The 19,189-nt window shown below is 34.6% G+C and overlaps 2 protein-coding genes across 2 annotated transcripts in view; both read right to left on the reverse strand.

Annotated features, from left to right (window-relative positions):
• Positions 1-19,189, reverse strand: part of LOC127544181 (N-acetyllactosaminide beta-1,6-N-acetylglucosaminyl-transferase-like) — a 127,037-nt gene that overhangs the window by 101,288 nt on the left and 6,560 nt on the right. The window lies entirely within an intron of this gene.
• LOC127544182 (N-acetyllactosaminide beta-1,6-N-acetylglucosaminyl-transferase-like) lies at positions 10,630-14,844 on the reverse strand. Its single transcript, XM_051970706.1, is given in 2 exon segments — positions 10,630-14,091; positions 14,093-14,844. Coding segments are annotated over 2 exon segments (1,014 nt in total). The 5' UTR covers positions 14,249-14,844; the 3' UTR covers positions 10,630-13,233.

The following is a 19,189-nucleotide window of genomic DNA, read 5'->3' on the forward strand; positions in this document are numbered from 1 at the left end:
AACCTAAAGTAGCCTCATTTCTCAGTAGCCTTGCTTAAAAGAATGGACTGTCCAAGAGCCACTTAGCCTTTGTTCTCTTTACTCAAGTCTTCTTGCTGAATGAAGTGTTTGCCACAGAGGGACATGGGAGAGCCTAAATATAAAATAATTCCTTACCCTGGAATATTTGCTGGGATACTGAAACTGGAGTTTGTAAACAACATCAGGCACCAAGAAAAGGATTTAACCTATAATTAAATTACTAAATGAAATCCCTGAAAATGGTTCTGAATGACTGTATTCATTAATGCTCTGTCACATTGGTACTGGTTAATCTGCACATGTCAATACAGCAAACCATATTTTTTACATATGCTGGATTTCTTTGCAACTTTAGGGAGCCATTGCTCAGCACCCCTTCCCCCATTTGAAATGTTTTTTAGATTTTTTAAAACTGCAGTCATTTCTGGATCCAACCTCTGAAACCCCCAATGATATATATAATAATATATAATAAAATATATAATATATAATAAAAGAAAGCAATGAAGCAAAATAAACCAATACAAATGATGTATAATAGCATATGCAACAGTTTTCATTTACAGTACCCCTTCCTCTAACAAATTTCTGGAAATGCTTCCTAATCTCTTCCCTTAGGTCAAGTTTGGTTATTACAAGTTATTTTTTTTCTTTAACATTAATGTAGTCTTTGTATGTGTAGCTCTACCTCTGTTTGTGAATTCTATATGAATTCCCTGCTTCGGTGTCTCCTTTCTTAAACTTCTTCACAACTGTCAAAATTATTTTCCTCGAGTTCAGATCTGATTCTGTTAAGCCCCTTACTCGGTAAACTCAAATTTCTAATAACTTTCTAGACTTAACTCTAAACTTCTCTATTTGACATTTCAAACTCTTCACAAATTAGGCCCCAATCTATGTTTACAGACTTTAAAAATATTATTCCCCTTCCTGTATTTTATAATTAAACCAAACTAGCTTTCTTGCTATAGCTCATGTATGACTCCACAAATCTTTTCTCCATGCCTTTGGATTGGTTTCTCTCCATACCTAGCATGTCCTCTCTCCTTACCTCTGATTTCTTGTTTTCTTCAAGACTCATCTTCAGGATAGTTTTCTACATGAAACCTTATCTTAAATCTCCCCACTCCAGATTCTGGTAAACTTCCTCCCCAAATTTTTTTGTAGCTGTTCAGTAGTTACAGTAACATCTGATTCTTCATGACTGCATTTGAGATTTTCTTGGCAAAGATACTGGAATGATTCACTATTTTCTTCTCCTGTTAATTTTACAGATGAGGAAACTGAGACAAACTGGATTAGGTGACTTGTCCAGAGTTACACAACTACTAAGTGTCTTAGCCTGAATTTGAACTCAGATCTTCCAAACTCCAGGCCCAGCATTCTATCTACTGTCTCCCCTTCCAAGATTACCTTGTGTTTTTTGTGCGTATGGTATACTTGTACTTATTTATGTGCATATTGTCTTCTGAGAAATTATATTAACTCCCTAAAGGCCAGTACTTTTATTTTTTCATTCATAATATCTAATATATAGTAGACACCAAATGTTTATTGATTGAATTCAGCAAATCTTAGTTTGTTCTTTTAAGTTCCTCATTTTTTTGTTTCTTACACTGAAATAATATGCTATAAATTATGAGATAATATTATATGATTAAAAATATTCATATACCAATTTGTTTACTCATTCCAACTGATGAGAATACATTGTTTCCCATCTCCCCTTCACCAAAAGCAACCTCCAAATGAGATATTTGTAAAGTGCTTAGCACAGTACCTGGAACAAACATATAAATGCTAGCTATTATTATTATTCCTTCCAAATTCTGAAAACACCTACACAACTGATAACTATTGCGAAGTCATGTCATTATAATGATATTAAAATGACCATTTTTCTGGGATCTGGTTCTATTATTAGGATGAGGCCTAAGGGTAGGAATTCTATCAAAGTCAACAGTTCTACAATTTCTCCTTTATAAAATGTTATTATTTTGGATAGGCACATAAGATTTAAAGGTGAGACACTTGAGAAAATAGAGTCCAACACTTCCATTATACCCATGAGGAAACTCAGTCCTAGAGAATAAAACTTATTTTTTTTTCAGTCACACAGATAGTGTCAGTAGAACTGAAATTTTAATCTCTGTCATAAAATTGTAGATTTAAAGCTGGAAGGGACTTTACAGCTTATCTTATTTGATCACTTATCTTAAAAATTCAGAAACTTGAACCTTTGAGGTGTTAAGTATTTTGCCCAAGATCACAAAGATGACAAATTAAGGAGACCCTGGTTTTTATTTTTTTTCCTCTGCACTTCAGCTGGCTCCTTCCACATCTCAAACCCATTTCCCACTGACATTTTAAATTCCCCTTACTCCAAATTGAATTCATTATTTTTCCCTTCTACAGGCCCTTCCCTGTTTTTAACATTTTTATTACCATGGAGAGTACCACAATCTCCCTAATCACCAAGGTGTCCTCCTTGCTTCTTTACTCTCTCTTATCTTCTATGATCAATCTATTATCAAACCCTATTAATTTTACCTGATATCTCAAGTTCCTTCTCCAATGCCTTCTCCAATCCTTAACTAGACCGCTCTCATCACTTCACACCTGAATTACTGTAATAATCTGTTGGTATATCTCAAGTCTCTCTTCACTATACTGATTTTCCTAAAGTTGGTCAGGTCAGACTATGTTACTCCCTTATTCAATAAATTCCACTTGGTCTCTATCACCTTCAGGATCAGATACAATATCTTCTGTTTTGCATTCAAAGCTCTTCATAACCCAGGCCCTTCTACCTTTCCAATCTTTTTACATGTACTCGGTCATTGATCTCCTTGCTGTCCCTAGAAGAAGACTTATTGAACTTCCTGAAGATGAGCATTTTCTCACATATCTGGAATGCCCTTCATCTCCATCCCTGCTTCCTGCTTTCCTGTCTTCTTTCATATCCCGGCTAAAATCCAATGACCATGGACAAATAAGAGACTCTGAAACTCAGGTTTCTTCTTTTGCAGATGAAATAGGTTGGACTAGATGACCTTTATAATCTTTTCCTTTTCTAAATCTTTGATCCTTTGACCCTTGGGGTCAGGAACCACCTTTTAGTCTCTGCCATAACACTTAGCACAATGTTTTCCAATAGAAAATTTAATAAATGGTTATGGAATAAATGTTAAATAAAACTTTGGAAACCAGAACTCCATCATAGTTTTCTGGTTGGAGGTTTTAAAAATATATATATATATATTTGTTTATTTGTTTCTTGTTTGAATCAGAGCTAATAGTAAAAAAGTTTGAATTCTGGAGACAGGAAACCTAGATAAAGGCTGAGCTTGATAATTGAACCATTAATTGAGGTTAGGCAATTATAACTCTGCAAAGTAGAAGTCTCCTCTTTATGAATGCCTTGAGGCAAAGATGCTCTAGTTTGGTGTATATGGAGAAGTTTTATACTCTTAGGCCATTAAGGGTCCCATCTGGTTCAGTAAAAGACTAGCGGAATCTGGGCTTGGGAAGGTTGAATATTTCTGAAAACTAAACATTTAGAAATTCAAGTCAGGACCAAAGAAAACAGTTTTTTCCTCAATTATTTGAATGTTTCAAATGAAAGCTTTTATTTTAAACCATCTAGATTCTTGGGGGAAAGGGGTAGAGGCAATTGGGATTAAGTGCTTGCCCAGAGTCACACAGCTAGTAAATGTTAAGTGCCTGAAGTCATATTTGAATATATATATATATATATATATATATTTTTCTTCATGGAGTTTTCTTCTTCACTAGTTTTTACTGAAGTCTTCCATTTTCAGTGCAAAAGGGCACAGGGATACATTTATACTAGAAATGGAAATAAAAAAACATTCCAATTGCTAAGATTCTTTCATTAATGAACTGGGAGTTAATCATAATAATAACATTTAAATAGTGTTTTACAAAAGTTTTTCAAAGCACTTTTATGGAAGTAGAGTTTCAAAGGAAAGCAAAAGACACTTGTGCTATGAAAGAGTTCACAGTCCAATAGAGGGGACAACAGGCAAAAAGTTATATATACGTAACATATATGAAGGATAAATCGGAGATGACCATAGAGGAAATGTATCAGCCTTAAAGGGGATTGAGAAGATTTTTTTTTTTTTTTGGCAGAAATATAATTTCATTTGACTTGATTCTCACAGCAGTTCTGATAAGATAAGTGTCCTTTTTAGGATTGAAGGAATTGAGGCAAATAGAGGTTAAGTGTCACAAGCTGGATTTGAACCCAGGTTCTCTTACTTCTATTTATTGTTCCATACTGCCTCTTTAGCAAGGGAAGGTTTTGTTTATAGTTTTTTGAAGAGGAGCATTAGGGAAAGGAGGATGAGGTAGTGATACTATAGTATTTTGTTTTGGTTTTTTTGGTGGTGGTGTTGTTTTTTTTAGGCAATTGGGGTTAAGTGATTTGCCCATGTCACACAGCTAGTGTTGAGTGCTGAGGCTAGATTTGAACTCAGCTCTTCCTGACTCTAGGGCCAATGCTCTATCGGGGGCGCCACCTAGCTAGCTCTAATAAAATGTTTTTTTAAAAAAAGACAAAGATTCAATGAATAATTTTTAAAGGTCTCTTTTGAGTTTACATTTTAATGGTAGAAGCAATATGTAAATAATTGGGCATGTACAGGGATCCTTCAACCACTCCAAGATTGTTTAATGTCTTATGTTCTTTGATATTTGGCATTAAAATTTATTTTAGAGGGTTCAGGAAAAAAGATCTTTTTTTTTCCTTAACTAGAATAAGACATCATAGAATCATAGAGCTGGAAGGAACTTCATGGGCTACTTTGGCTAATTTTGATAGTAATCTTCTTTAAAAATCCCCAAACAAGTGATTATTTAGCATATATTTAATGTCTTTCTGGGATGGAAAATTCTCTGCCTCTGAAGATATTCCATCTTACTTTTTATACAGTAATAATTTTAGAAAGCTTTTCTATCTGTTCAGCTGAATTCTACCTCTGTAACATGTATAAGTTTCTCAAAGTCCTTCCCTTTGTGGCAAAGAAGAATAAGTATAATCCCTCATGACAACTATTTAAATATTTGAAGTACACATTATGTCTGTGTCTCCTCCCTCAACCTCCCCCCTTTCTATTTTCCAGGCTCAATGATTCTATTTTTTTCTACCGAACCTCATACAGCCTGATCTCTATTTTTCATCATCTTGGACACCCCTCTCCAATTTATCAATGTTCTTTCTCAAATATGATGTCCAGGATAAACTAAGACTTGGAATGTGGTCCAACAAGAGCAGAATATAGAGTTATATATAGAATATAGAATATAGAGAGAATTTTCAGTTTACAAGTAAAAAAAAAAGTTATACATCCAATCCATGATTGCCTTTATATTAAGATTGCTTTTTGAACCTGGGCCAGAATTTAATTCTCCTAAAGTAAACTTCTTTGCCCTTCTGAAAGATATTTTCTGGGAACGAAAGAAAATTGTCTTTATCTCTAGAGAAATATTTTTATGTACATGTACTTTCTTCCTTTTTGCTCTTAGACTCAATATAAGTGAAAAAAACTTGACCAGACTCAAGGCTTTTAGAAGTGAAGGAATGCTATGTTCCACACCTAAGAATGTACAGCTGGGTAAGTGGAACTAAACTAATAGCAGAGATTACATGTACCAGTCACAGACTGTCTCTAAATTTTCTAGCTAAACAAACACATTAAAAAAAAGCAGATATGAATATGAGTTGAACCTACCTTTTCTACTTATTTTGTGTTCATAGCTCAGTATTAGTGACTATTTTGCAGGTATCTGCCATCTAAATTAGAAGCAAAATCAGTAAGCTAATATACTATCATACTGGCAGTCAGTTAGTAAACATTTATTAAGCTTCTACTTTGTTCCAGGCATATACTGAACGCAAGAAATTCAAAGAAAGCAAAAAAAAAGTCCCTGTATTTGAGGAGCTCACTTTCTATTAAATATCAGTAGGAGATTCCAATAAGACTTTAAATTTTGGTATAAGTTCCTTTGATTACATTAGAATTACTTCAGAGAGCTAAAGTTATCCCTGCAATAACCTAAGAGAAGAAGTTGGAGGTGGTGGTGAGGGAATAGTATTATTACTTATTCTCATTTCTAAACTGGAAAATTGAGGTAGATGACTAGTGGTGGATCCAAGGTCACAGAGCAAATCAGCGAATCAATGATACACTAATATCCCAGATATTTGGGTTCCTATATTAGTTTTTATAGTTCGGTGGACTCAAAGGTCAGAAGAAATCAGACAAAATGTCAATATAAATTTTAGTAAAAGTTTATCCTTGATGCTGACAGCAATGTATATCTTTTAAGTTATTCCCAATGGAGTCTATTTTACTATAATGGAAAGTGGTGAAAATATCACAGAAAGGTATAAATTTTAGTGAATTGGCTGAATGATGGATGTGACTAGTGCAATGTCAATATGTATCTCTTAAATATGTAACATGTGCCAGTTACTATGAATAAGGATAGGAGATACAGAAGTTCCTGCCTTCAGGGGCTCACATTCTTTTTTATTATTATTTTAAAAATGTTTAGGCCCTGTTTATTTTTATTTTTAAAATATTAATTATTATTTTTTATTATAGCTTTTTATTTACAGGATATATGCAAGGGTAATTTTTCAGCATTGACCCTTGCAAAACCTTCTGTTCCAACTTTTCCCCTCCTTCTCCCCACTCCCTCCCCTAGATGGCAGGTAGATCAATACATGTTAAATATGTTAAAGTATATGTTAAATACTATACATATACATATATATATATACACATACATATTCATACAGTTATTTTGCTGCACAAAAAAATGGGACTTAGAAATAAGGTAAAAATAACCTGAGAAGGAAATGAAAAATGCAGGCAGACAAAAACAGAGGGAGTAGAAATGTTATGTAGTGGTTCACACTCATTTCCCATAGTTCTTTTGCTGGGTATATCTGGTTCTCTTCATTATTGAACAAATGGAACTAATTTGGTTCATCTCATTGCTGAAGATGGCCAAGTCCATCAAAATTGATCATCATATAGTATTGTTGTTGAAGTGTATAATGATCTCCTGGTACTGCTCATTTCAATCAGCATCAGTTAGACTCATGTAAGTCTAGGAGCTTACATTCTAATGGGAAATAATTATTCACATATAAGATATAAACAGAATAAATTGAAGATAATCTCAGAGGGCAGCACATAAACATTAAATATTTGTGCATCATCAGCTCCATCAAAGATGTTGCCAGAAAGATATTCAACTAAAGGAAAAGTGTTGAATCATGTATTTAGACATCATTGACATAATATCATAGACACATATCTAGTGTCTATGAAACCCAATAACAAATGAATAACAAGAGATAGTCCATGTGCTCCATTGGGATGTCAAGAGCTCTGCAGGGAAGGCCTCTAGCATACTGGAGACATTCCCTGTGTCCTTTATGAGAAGAAGTGGGCAAAAGTCATACAGGCTGAGACAGTATGGGTAGATTTTCTTCACTGTAGGAGGGAATGTTATCATATGCATTTGAATACAGAAATATCAAAGTAGTCGAATTCTAATTGTTGCCTCAAGTTCTAAACCCCACAGAATCACTGTAGGAACAAGTAGGTCAGTAGGCCCTGGTAACCACACTGTCTGGTTTAGACATATCACCAAAATCAGCCAATAAGAAAGCAGCCCCAAAAGGATGCAGAACAAACAGGACCACAAACCTCAAACTTTCCCCTGACATAGCACCTCTGTAGTTCCCCTTCTTTGCTGTCCTTGGATGAACCCATGCTAGTTATAATATCATTACCATACATTAATACTCTCCTAAGTAGGCTTTTCTGTATGCATTCTGGGTAACCGTATGCACAGTTCCACCAAGGCTTTAGAATCTCCCCATGTTAGCAAACTCCTATAACCTCAAAATGTACATATCAGCACAATTTACTTTATAAAAATTCTTATCTTGCTTTGCTGGGCTGCTGACTCCTTCAGGGAGCCTGGCTTGCCCACCGAGTGCATAAATCTCATTAAAATGCCTTTGCTTCGGTTGGAGGTTATCTGAGCCTGAATTATTTCAGAAGCAGCATCATGATATATACCTGATACCTCAACAAAAGTAAGAAGCAAATAAACATTTATTAAATGACTACATATACCAGATAGTGTTTTAAATGCTTTACACATTTTATCTCATTTTGTCCTCACAATAACCCTGGGAGGTTATTTCTATTATAATTCCCAGTTTTATAAATGAAGAAACTGAGGCAGACAGAGGTGATAGTCACATAGCTAATAAGTGTTTGAGGCAGAATTTAAACTCAGGTCTTTATGATTCCAAGCCCCCAATTTTTTTTTTAATGGTATTTCTTTTTCCAAATATATGTAAAGTTTTTAATGTTCATTTTTGTAAGACTTTGTGTTTCAGATTTTATTTCCTTTTCCTCCTCTTTTCTCCCTCCTCCCCAAGATAATCTGATATAGGTTAATTATGTATGATTCTTCTAAACATATTTCCATATTCATTATGCTGAGAAAACAAAAAAAGCAAATCAAAAGGGAAAAAAATAACACGAGAAAGAGAAAAAAGTAAACAAACTACAACAAAAAGTTGAAAATACTATGCTTTGATCCAGATTCAGCAGTGCCATCACCTTATCCACTGTGCTACCTTGTTGCCTCTAAAGAATGGATTATAAATTATCTCCTAGTGGAACTCACAAAATTAGAGAGCTACTTTCTTAGATTGAAAATGCTATATGATACCTAATTTTGAATGGGTCAAATGAGAAAATAGGATATTTGTCAGTGGAATAATATGAGAAAATATTCTTTATCATATTTATTAGACATTCTCAAATGTGGGTCATACCCTTAAATAGACTCTCACCTAGCACAAATACTCACATCCAGATGTAATTTGAGCCAGGAAAGAAATTTCTCTAAAAATGGGTACAGGCCCTGAATGACTAAGTAAGCCCATTCAGGGGAAATTTTTGTGTTAACTGAACCTTTTATACACACACACACCCAAAAATAAATAAATAAATAAATAAATGAATGAATAAACAAACAAATAAATAAATAAATAAATAAATAAATAAATAAAACAAAACAAAACACCATGAGAAACACAACTGTACTTCAACTCCCTTCCCTTAATTGTGAATGTTGTCTAATCTCTATCCTTTCAAGACAAATGACTAGATTTGGGAAATATCTTCTAATCATCAGCCTAGGAAAAACACCTATAAAACACCCTCCCTGAATTTGACTAACACTGATTTTTAGTTTCAGTTGGGGAAAAACCTTCATTTTTTCACTAAAAGTTTTCTCATTATGAATTTAACTTGATCTACTTTAGCAAATAATTCTTACTTATAAGTTTTGACTCTCATTTGGAAATATGTGATGAGCTTAATGAGCGAATGTAGTGGGGGTGGGGGTGGGAAAGGAGAAATGAGACTATTTTGGTGAAAGAAGATACTGGATGATTTTATCACCTCTTCTGTCCTGCTTGTTTGCCAAGGTAATTAAGGAAAGGAAGCAGAGCAAAGAGGGTTGCATCTTTTCAGAAAACTAAATAATAGAATAGTGTACTTTGCATAGAAAGTGCATATGAGGAGAGATAGAGGTAGAGGGAGGAGGGAGAGAGGAAGAAGAGTGGGGAAGAGAAACTGAGGCAAAGGATGAAGAGAGGAGGAAGATGAAAAGAAAGAAATGGGGAGAGAAGGAAAAAAAAACAAGAGGGAGAGAGAAAAAGAGAGATGGGGAGGAAGAGAAAGAAAAGCCAAAAGACACAAAGATATTGAGTGAAAGATTGACCCAGAGATGAATGAGGGGCTTTGTGTGGCTGGGTAATAGTTATGGTGATTGATTTAGGAACTCAGTGTGTTCCTGCTCGGTTGAGCTTCCACCTGGGATGGCAGTCAGAGGGACAACAATGTCTGTTTCCTGTTTATTGTCACAGTCTATTGTCTCAGTCTATTTCCCTATTTCAGAGCTAGTCAGTTTACATTTGGAGTATGACTGTGATATATGATGTGCTGAATCCTTATGGAGAATGCCTCCTTCCTAATCCTTTCTGAGCCATCTCCACTTTCTAGAAGCATTCCTGAGTCTGGATCCCTTGCTAACAATTCTTCCTTATTTCCTGTATATATCAATACAACTGACACACTTATGGTACAAATTCTTTATACTAATAATATAGTAAAAAGGAAGCCTGGTATGATGGATAGTTCTAATACATCTCCGAGTCAGCATGATTTAAGTTTGTTTACCTTCTGCCCTGGATACTCACCTGTTTAGAAATTACAGGGCTAGAAATGAACAGCAACACTAAAGTAAGTGCTTTACAATAAGTTCCCTGAACCAATAAAATCACAGCTCCCCTCCCCCCCAAAAAAGTCTCAGAATCATGAATCCTGAGAAAAGAAAGCAATCTGGGTCACAGTTCCCTCTCCATTATCGATAATAGTAATTAATAATTATAGTAGGGTTTTAAAACTTGAAGTTAATTTTATGCCCAGAAAATAGGCAAATATGGTAAAAAAAAAAAAAAAAGGAATAGGATGAGCTGTAATAGATAGATAAACTAATACACTATTGAAAGAGTTGACAACTTTGACCAACCACTCTAGGAAGCTACTTTGAATTATGCATTAAAAAAGGATTAAAATATTCAAAGAAAAATCAGAGAAACATTTTTAAAGGGAAAGGAGGCAGTATATTCACAGACAAATATAAACAGGAATACACATTGAAAAAAACCCTAAGGCAAAGGAAAAAAGCACAAGGACAGAGGAAATAAATATTTATCAAGTGCCTACGATTTGTCAGGCAATGTGCTAAATGTTTACAAAATGTTATTATTTGCCCCTCATGCTCCAAGAGGACCAAAAACATCAGAAGGATGATATCTTGATCTGTATGTAAATTGGGTTTAAGTGAGGGAGAACTGTTCAGAGTCACCAGCCCCACTCCCTCCTCCAGAACCATTTGGGTTCAGTGGGCAAGATAAAGATTAGAATGACTGGAGATGGCATTGAATGCAGTGGGAGGACTTTGGTTTTTTAAATTAAGGTCTTTCCCAGTCTCAGTTTGATTGAGGCAATACCCATTTAGTGATTAAGGTTAGGTAAGAAATTCTGAAGGTCTTTCCCTTCCAAACTGCTTTATAAAATAGGATGCAAAAATAGGACATGACACTTGAATTAAGCCTTGGAAGCATCTAGGACTTCCAGGATATGTAGTTGTAGTGGGAAAGCATTTCCAGGTGTGAGGGATCACCTGACAAGACTGAGAGGCAGGAGATAGAATGTTATAAATATTAAATATGAAATAGGTTAGTTTGAATGGAATGTTGAAACTACAGATAGCTAGTATTTATATGACTCTTTCAAGTTTGCAAAGTGCTTTACAAATATTATTCTTACAATATTTAATATTCAGAACAATCCTGGGAAGTAGGCATTATTATTATTATTATTATCCATTTTTTCAGATAAGGAAACTGGAAATGAGTAAAAAAATTTAGTTGTTTGATCAAAAGAGTCCTGTGATGTTCTTGCAAAAGAAGGGGCGGGGTGATCAAGCTGACCTAATTTTTCTTCTTTTTAAAGGATATCACAATTCATTTAGGAGCAAAGGAGAAGAAGGATTTAGTTTTTTAAAAAAATACTTCCAAATTGTCAATCAATTAATATTTATTAAATGTCAAATATATGATAACAACAATAATAAACATTTAGATTAGCACTCACTATGTGCCAGTCTCTGTGCTAAGTGCTTTGCAATTATTATTTCATTTGAATCTCACAATAGCCCTGGAGAGTAGGGGCTATTATTATCCCCATTTTACAGGTTAGGTGACTTGCCCAGGGCCACATAGCTGATATATATCTGAGGATAGATTTGAACTCAGTTCTTCCTTACCTATCTGTTACAGCTCATCCTATTCCTTTTTTTTTTTTTTTTAAACTATATTTGGCTATTTTCTGGGCATAAAATTAACTTCAAATTTTAATTTCTTTAAATTAAAGAATATCTTCTCCAGGCTGATGCTCTGTCCACTACATCATGAGCTGTCTGACAGTGTGCTAGATGTTGTGGGTAGAAATACAAAGAATAAAAAACAATTCCCACTTGCAAAAAGCTTACATTCTATTGGGGAGAGACAAGAAATATATACCCTATATATATCTATAGAAAGATACAGATATCTATATACACATACATACATACAAAATAAATATTGAGAGACTGAATAAAAGTGTTTAACTATTAAGTAGTCTAGGAGAGAGGCACTAGCAATGGGGGAAGAAGGAAAGTAAGAAAAAGCTTTTCATAGAAGGTGGTATATAACCCATATATTCAATATAAGGTGGGGGTTTGGCATAACAAACTGCTAAGCATGGAGACTGGAGGTGGATGGTCATATATGAAGAAGGTCAATCTGGCTGGACCTGAGAGTAAAGAGAATCAAATACAAGACTAGAAAGACAAGCAGGGCAAGTGAGTCAGTGAAGGGTTCTAAAATCTAAAATTCATTTTTATTTCATTTTCGAGGCAATCATGGAGCCATTGGAATTTACTGAGTAGAGTAAATTTACTCTTTACATTGGAATTTACTAAGAGGTTTTAGGAAAATCACTATGGAAGCAACATGGAGGATAGAATGAAGAGACATGATGAGAGTCTAAATCCTTGTTCCTAAATTCTAGTTGTTGTTCAGTCATGTTTAACTCTTCATGACGCCATTTGGGGTTTTCTTGGCAGAGATATTGGGGCAGTTTGCCATTTCCTTGTCCAGCTCATTTTACAGATGAGGAAATTGAGACAAATAGGGTTAAGTGACTTGCCCAAGTCACACAACTACTCAGCATCTGAGACCAGATTTAAACACATGAACTTGAGTCTTCCTGACTCCAGGCCCAGCTGCACCACCTACGTGTCCTAAATTCTAGTGTCTAATTTTAAATGCCCTCATGTTAGGGAGAGAGTTAGGTCTACACATACCAATAGTTCCTAAATTGCTTGAAATAAGTATAACTTAAGATAGAATCAAACTTTGGAAATACATACTATATTCTACAGAAACATTTACTCATTTTCCTGTACTAAGAAATTTTTTCCCCCAAAGAGACTGTTTTATTTCACAAAGACATGTTTTCTGCATATCACTTTTTATAGCATCTGCCGTTTTTGCAATATAAACCTTTCAACATTTTTGTTCGTATTTCCTAATGGTAGTAATAGCACATGTGAGACAAACATACCTGGATTCCTATTGAGAGTCACCCAGAAATGCTCATCAGGGCTGTAGGTGTCCTTAGACCACCGAAGTAAGTCAATAACTTGTTGGTCTTGGAGAACAAAGTTGATGAACTCCCTCGTCAGGGCCACATAAGCTGAGCCAAAGTAAATGGTCAAATTGTGGGGAGGCAGGGTTTTTAATGTCTGGGTTCGGTTAATAAAAAATTCAACTGGACCCACATGCTCTTCATGGCTATATTTAGTTCTCCAAATCATATACTCAGGACTCAGCACCCCTGAGGTGATATTTTTCCCTTTAAATCTTTTTAAATGCTGGATTATTTCCTTGTTGGTTTTCAAGGGAAAATCTTGCCCACAGATGTTAATAATGTATTTCCACTGAACCTCAGAGGCTATAAGATTTCTCATACAGTTCAATTCAGCCTGGATCTTGGATATTCCAGTGTAGACCACATATTCCATCTTTGAGGCAAGGAAAGCATTGGAAAAAAAATTCAGAAATCCTTTTACTTCTATATAAAACTCAAGGCCTGCTTTCTTATCCACATAAATACAGTAAACATTTTGGGGCATGTAAACTGCCCTGAAGAGTCTCTCAAAGATTTCAAAGTCTTTGTTTATAACTATTATATAGGCCAAAGGAAACTTGACTTCCTTTTCTGACAGACTTTTTTTTATATAGTGATTCTGATTCAATTGTTGTTTACAAGTAATCACACGGTCTGAAGTACTTAGCACACTTTTGTTAAAAAAAAAAAGTCTCCCTTTTTATAATTTGATTACACACTTCTAATAATTCGGCAGAATTTGAGACAGTTTTTCTCTGGATACTTTTTTGCACCAGCAACTTATGATTGTAAAAGAGCACAAAAATCAGAGTGATAAGGAGAACTAGCACAAAAAGACATTGCTTCCAAGGCCCCATCCTTCTCAATAAAGAAACAAAAAAATGATGCAGGCTTCCCTTTGATAGAATCCCAGTTAACTGATAAACTTACTTTTTGGGGGGAGGAGGGAGGGCATAATATAGATTCTCTTGACAGAACTATCTTCTACTGTCATACTTTCTCTCCTCTGCCTATTTTTCCATTTTCCAATTTCCTCCTCTGTCTCTGCACCTCTCTGATGAATAAATGCTTGTTTATTGGGATTCTACTTAGCATTTTGCTAATCTGTTACATCATCAAAGCAGCTTGCCTCAGGTGAATGAGAGGATGCACCAGTGCTTTCCCACATTCCTGTACTAAGATAAAATCACTTATGTGAGACATGACTATTTTTGAAAGTCACATACCGTACACTCCAGCGAGCTCCCTTTCCCTGCCAGAGACTGGTAATTGTTAGCAATGCTGCCTCCTGTTAAGGGTGTTCATTTGTCCTCGGGGCTTAAAGAGTAGCCTGCCAAGATAGCAGCACTAGTCCAAAACAGGGGAACATTGCCTGGATAGTCATTTCATGAATACACATTTACTACTCAAATAGAAAATCACTTAACTCTTTATTTCTTTCAAAATTCTCTCATTCTCTCTCTCTCTCTCTCTCTCTGTCTCTCTCTCTCTCTCTCTCTCCAATTAGGGATAAGTGACTTGCCCAGGGTCATACACAGGTAAGAAGTATTAAGTGTCTGAGATCAAATTTGAACTCAGGTTCTCCTGACTTCAGGGCTGGTGCTCTTTCTGCTGCGCCACCTAGCTGCCCCTCTTTCAAAATTCTCAAGCCACTCTAGTATCTTCTCCAAGAAAACCCCAAATGGGGTCACAAAGAACAATAACAACAAATCTTATTTTTGTCACATTAGGTCAATATGTTATAAGCCCCATTTTTCCTAAGCCTTACTTTATTCCTTGCAATATGTGAACAAAATAAAATTCATTAAGCAAAAGAAATTGGTCATGTCTGAAAGTGTTTTATTCAGCATGTATGTAAATACACTCACCTCTTTGACAAGAGGCAGCAGAAATGTTTCACTAGCTTTTTATTATCACGATTAAATAATATATTGAAGAGAGTTCTGAAGTCTTCTGATGTAGTTTTCCTTAATATTATCATAGTAAGAACACTAATTTTTTATTTTTCCTTCTTTCTCTCTGCATGAGTGTGTACATATCTTATCAAGTTTCTCTGAATTCTTTATCTTTTTCATTTTTAAAACATAATATTCCATTATATTTATTTAATCATAGTTTGCCTAGGCATCCCTCAATTGATGAGCACCCTTATTCTTTCTATTACTTCCTTCATTGATGCTACAAAAAGATTTGTTCATAGTTTTTTTGTATGTATCAATTCATCTCTTTTCATCATTTCCCATAATTCTGGAAAAGTACTAAAGACAAAGTTGTCAACTACCTCATTTTTGCCTGTATTTGCAGCTAGATTAAAAAGCAGGTGCATGATATTGATTAGAGAAATGAAATTTAAAACAAATCTGAGATACTACCTCACACATCTCAGATTAACTAATAATATAACAAAAGGAAAATGATAAATGTTGGAAATGTAGGAAATTGATATACTAACACTGTTGGTGGAGGTGTGAACTAATCCAACCATTCTGGAGAGCAATTTAAATCTATGCCCAAAGAGCATTAAAAAACTGCATATTCTTTGATCCAATAATAACACTTCTAGGTCTATATCCTAAATAAATCATTAAAAAAGAAAAAAGGTCTATATGTACAAAAATATTTATAGCAGCTCTTTATTTTGGTGGCAAAGAAATTGAAAATTGAGGGGACATTCTTCGATTGGGGAATGACTGAACAAATTGTGGTATATGATTGTGATGGAATACTTTTGTACTATAAGAAATGATGAGTACATAGATTTCAGAAAAACATGTAAAGACTTACATGAAGTGATGCTGAATGAAGTGTACAGAACCAGAGAACACTGCAGTAACAGCAACATTATGTAATGATCAGCTATGATAGATTTAGCTCTTCTCAGCAATACAGTGACTCACGACATTTTTAAAAGACTTTTGATGGAAAATATTTATCCATATCTGGAGAAAGAACTAATAAAGTCTGAATGCAAATTGAAGCATTCTATTTTCACATGTTATTTTTTTTCCATGTTATTTTTCCTCTTCTTGTCCTGGTTCTTCTTTCACAATATGACTAATGTGGAAATATATTTAACATGATTGTACAAGTATAACAAAAGAAATAGCATGTGCATACCTTATTACTGGAATCAATAGAAAAATAGTTCAGAAAGCAAAATAGGGATTCTGAATATGCTAATCCAGTGGTTCTCAAAACATTTCAGTCTTAGGGCCCCTTTATACTCTTAAAAAAAAACCCAAAATGTATATATTTATTTAAAAGAAATGCAAAATAAGAAAAAATAGAAAAGAATGACACCAAAAGCAAAACAAAACAATAACAAACACACACATATACATACACACAAAATCATTGTCACATAGACATTGGAGAACATTCATAATATGTAGCAACAAATTTCCATTTCAAGAAAACATTTATAATAATAGAACACATCATATTCAGAATAGTCCACTGTTTCTTTGCTTCCTTGTAATATGTGTGCACACATATTATATATGCACACACACATTTACCCACAGACCCACACACATATATGTATATATCTATAACATATACACACATATATACACACTTACATATGTACATATATACATATAAGACAATATTAATATGGCTAACATCATGTAGATTTCTCTCTTGGTGATTGAATCTTTTTGAAGTTTGACAATGAAGACATTGATCTAAGATCAATGATTACTATCACTACTTTTTTTTCTAATAAATTCTACTCCTGATCATTATTATGTTTGTGTATATCTTTTAGTTCTTATCCCTGTTAACTCTTCTACTTTACTTCTGTCTGTTAATTTGTCTTACTATTACTTAATCTCCACTTTCCACCATGGATTCCTCCTTATCTTCTTCCCCATTCTTTCCTTCCCTCTTTATTCCATTCCTATTAATCTATACATTTTATCCCACTCCAGCTAATCTAAACACCCCATCTTATCCTATGTCCCCCTTTCCCTCCACACTTTAACCCACTATGGTAGATTTACTCACCCTTCTATACTTCACCTCTCCTATCCCTTCCTCCTTAATTCTTTATAGATTTTGGAAGGTGCCATACCCTTCTTGGTATATATGTATTTGTATATGTGTGTGTATGTATGTATTATTCCCTCTAATCCATTCCCAATAGGTTTTCAGAACTACCAGTCCTCCTTCATTTAAGTATTCTGTTTTGCTTCTGGTTCTCGCACCTCATTCATATAGCATAATTACTATTTTGTGCCTTCTCCTAAATGGTTTTCCTTTTTAGAGTCACATCATACTCAGCTGTAGTATCCTAATCTTTTTTTTTGGATTATCCATTTGCTAATGTCAGTTTTACATATATGATTTATATTTCTGTGTATAAAACATAAACAATTTGTCCTTATTGAGTCCTTTGAAATTAGTCTTTGACATTGCTTCTACTATTTTAAATTTTCTAGTAAATTCAGGTTTGTTTGAGACAAAATCCTGCAAATCTGACAGTTTGTTGAATGTCCTTTTTTCATTCAATATTATACTTAATTTTTCTAGCCATAATATTTTTGGTAGCAACCCTCATTCTTTTGGTTGTAAATATATAGTATTTCAGGATTTCTGGTCATTTATTGTAGCTGCTGATAAATCTTGTGCAATTTTTTTTTTTCCTGCGGCAATTGGGGTTAGTGATTTGCCCAGAGTCACACAGTTAGGAAGTGTTAAGTGTCTGAGTCCAGATTTGAACTCAGATCCTCCTGACTTCAGGACTGGTGCTCTACCCACTGCATCATCTAGCTGCCCCATCTTGTGCAACAGCATATTTTAATTTTGTTGTTGTTGCTTATAAAAATTTTCCTTTGTTCTGGGGGTTTTGAAGTTTAGCAATAATAGCAAATGGATATTACCATTTATTGTTATTACTCGATTATTTCAATTGGGTCTCACTCTTCATGACCCCATTTAGAGTTTTCTAAGTAAAGATACTGGAGTAGCTTGCTATTTCCTTATCCAGCTCATTTTACATATGACACTGAGGTAGAAAGGGTTAAGTGGCTTTCCCAGAGTCACACAGCAGGTAAATGTCTGAGGCTAGTTTTGAAGTCAGGGACCCTTCCTGAAGCTAAGACTGGCACTCTATCCACCTCACCACCTAGATGCCCCAGACACATATATTTATACATGTAAATATGTAAACCTACAGTTTTATATACATATGTGTGTGTGCATGTATATCTATGTAAAATCTGTATATTTGGACATATGCACTTAATATGTACATAGATTACCTTCTCCATCTAAGATTCTTGAAGCTTCTTTTGTCCTTGTATTCCCAGCATGGGCAAAAAGTAAATGCTTAATAAATGCTTCAAAGATCCCCTAGAAAAGTTTTTTAGTGGATTCACTATATTGCCACTGAAGCTACAGCTAGCTCTAGTCTCTTTCACTGTTCTACATTTTCATTCTTGGGAGCTCTGACAACTCTTCCCCAAAGAACATTTATTTCTTGGGTGAGACTCTTCTCCCTTTCCTAAAGGACTTTTTCATCATTTTGCTTGCAGATATTTTTAGAAGAGACAAAGGAACATTGGACAAGTAGGATTTATTTCAGAGGAAGGCTTAGACTTTTTTCCTCTTTCTCAGGGATTCCTTGTCACTCTTACTCTTACCCTTACCTTCCAACCCTGAAAAAAAAAAAAGAAAAATCAAAACATACAGATTTTCTCCGTGTGTGTGTGTGTGTGTGTGTGTGTGCACGCGTGCATGCTGCACATGTACTCTTTGGATCTGTGTCTTCTTTTATATGACTAATATAGAAATAC

Source organism: Antechinus flavipes, chromosome 1, assembly GCF_016432865.1.
Source record: "Antechinus flavipes isolate AdamAnt ecotype Samford, QLD, Australia chromosome 1, AdamAnt_v2, whole genome shotgun sequence".
NCBI lineage: Eukaryota > Metazoa > Chordata > Mammalia > Dasyuromorphia > Dasyuridae > Antechinus > Antechinus flavipes.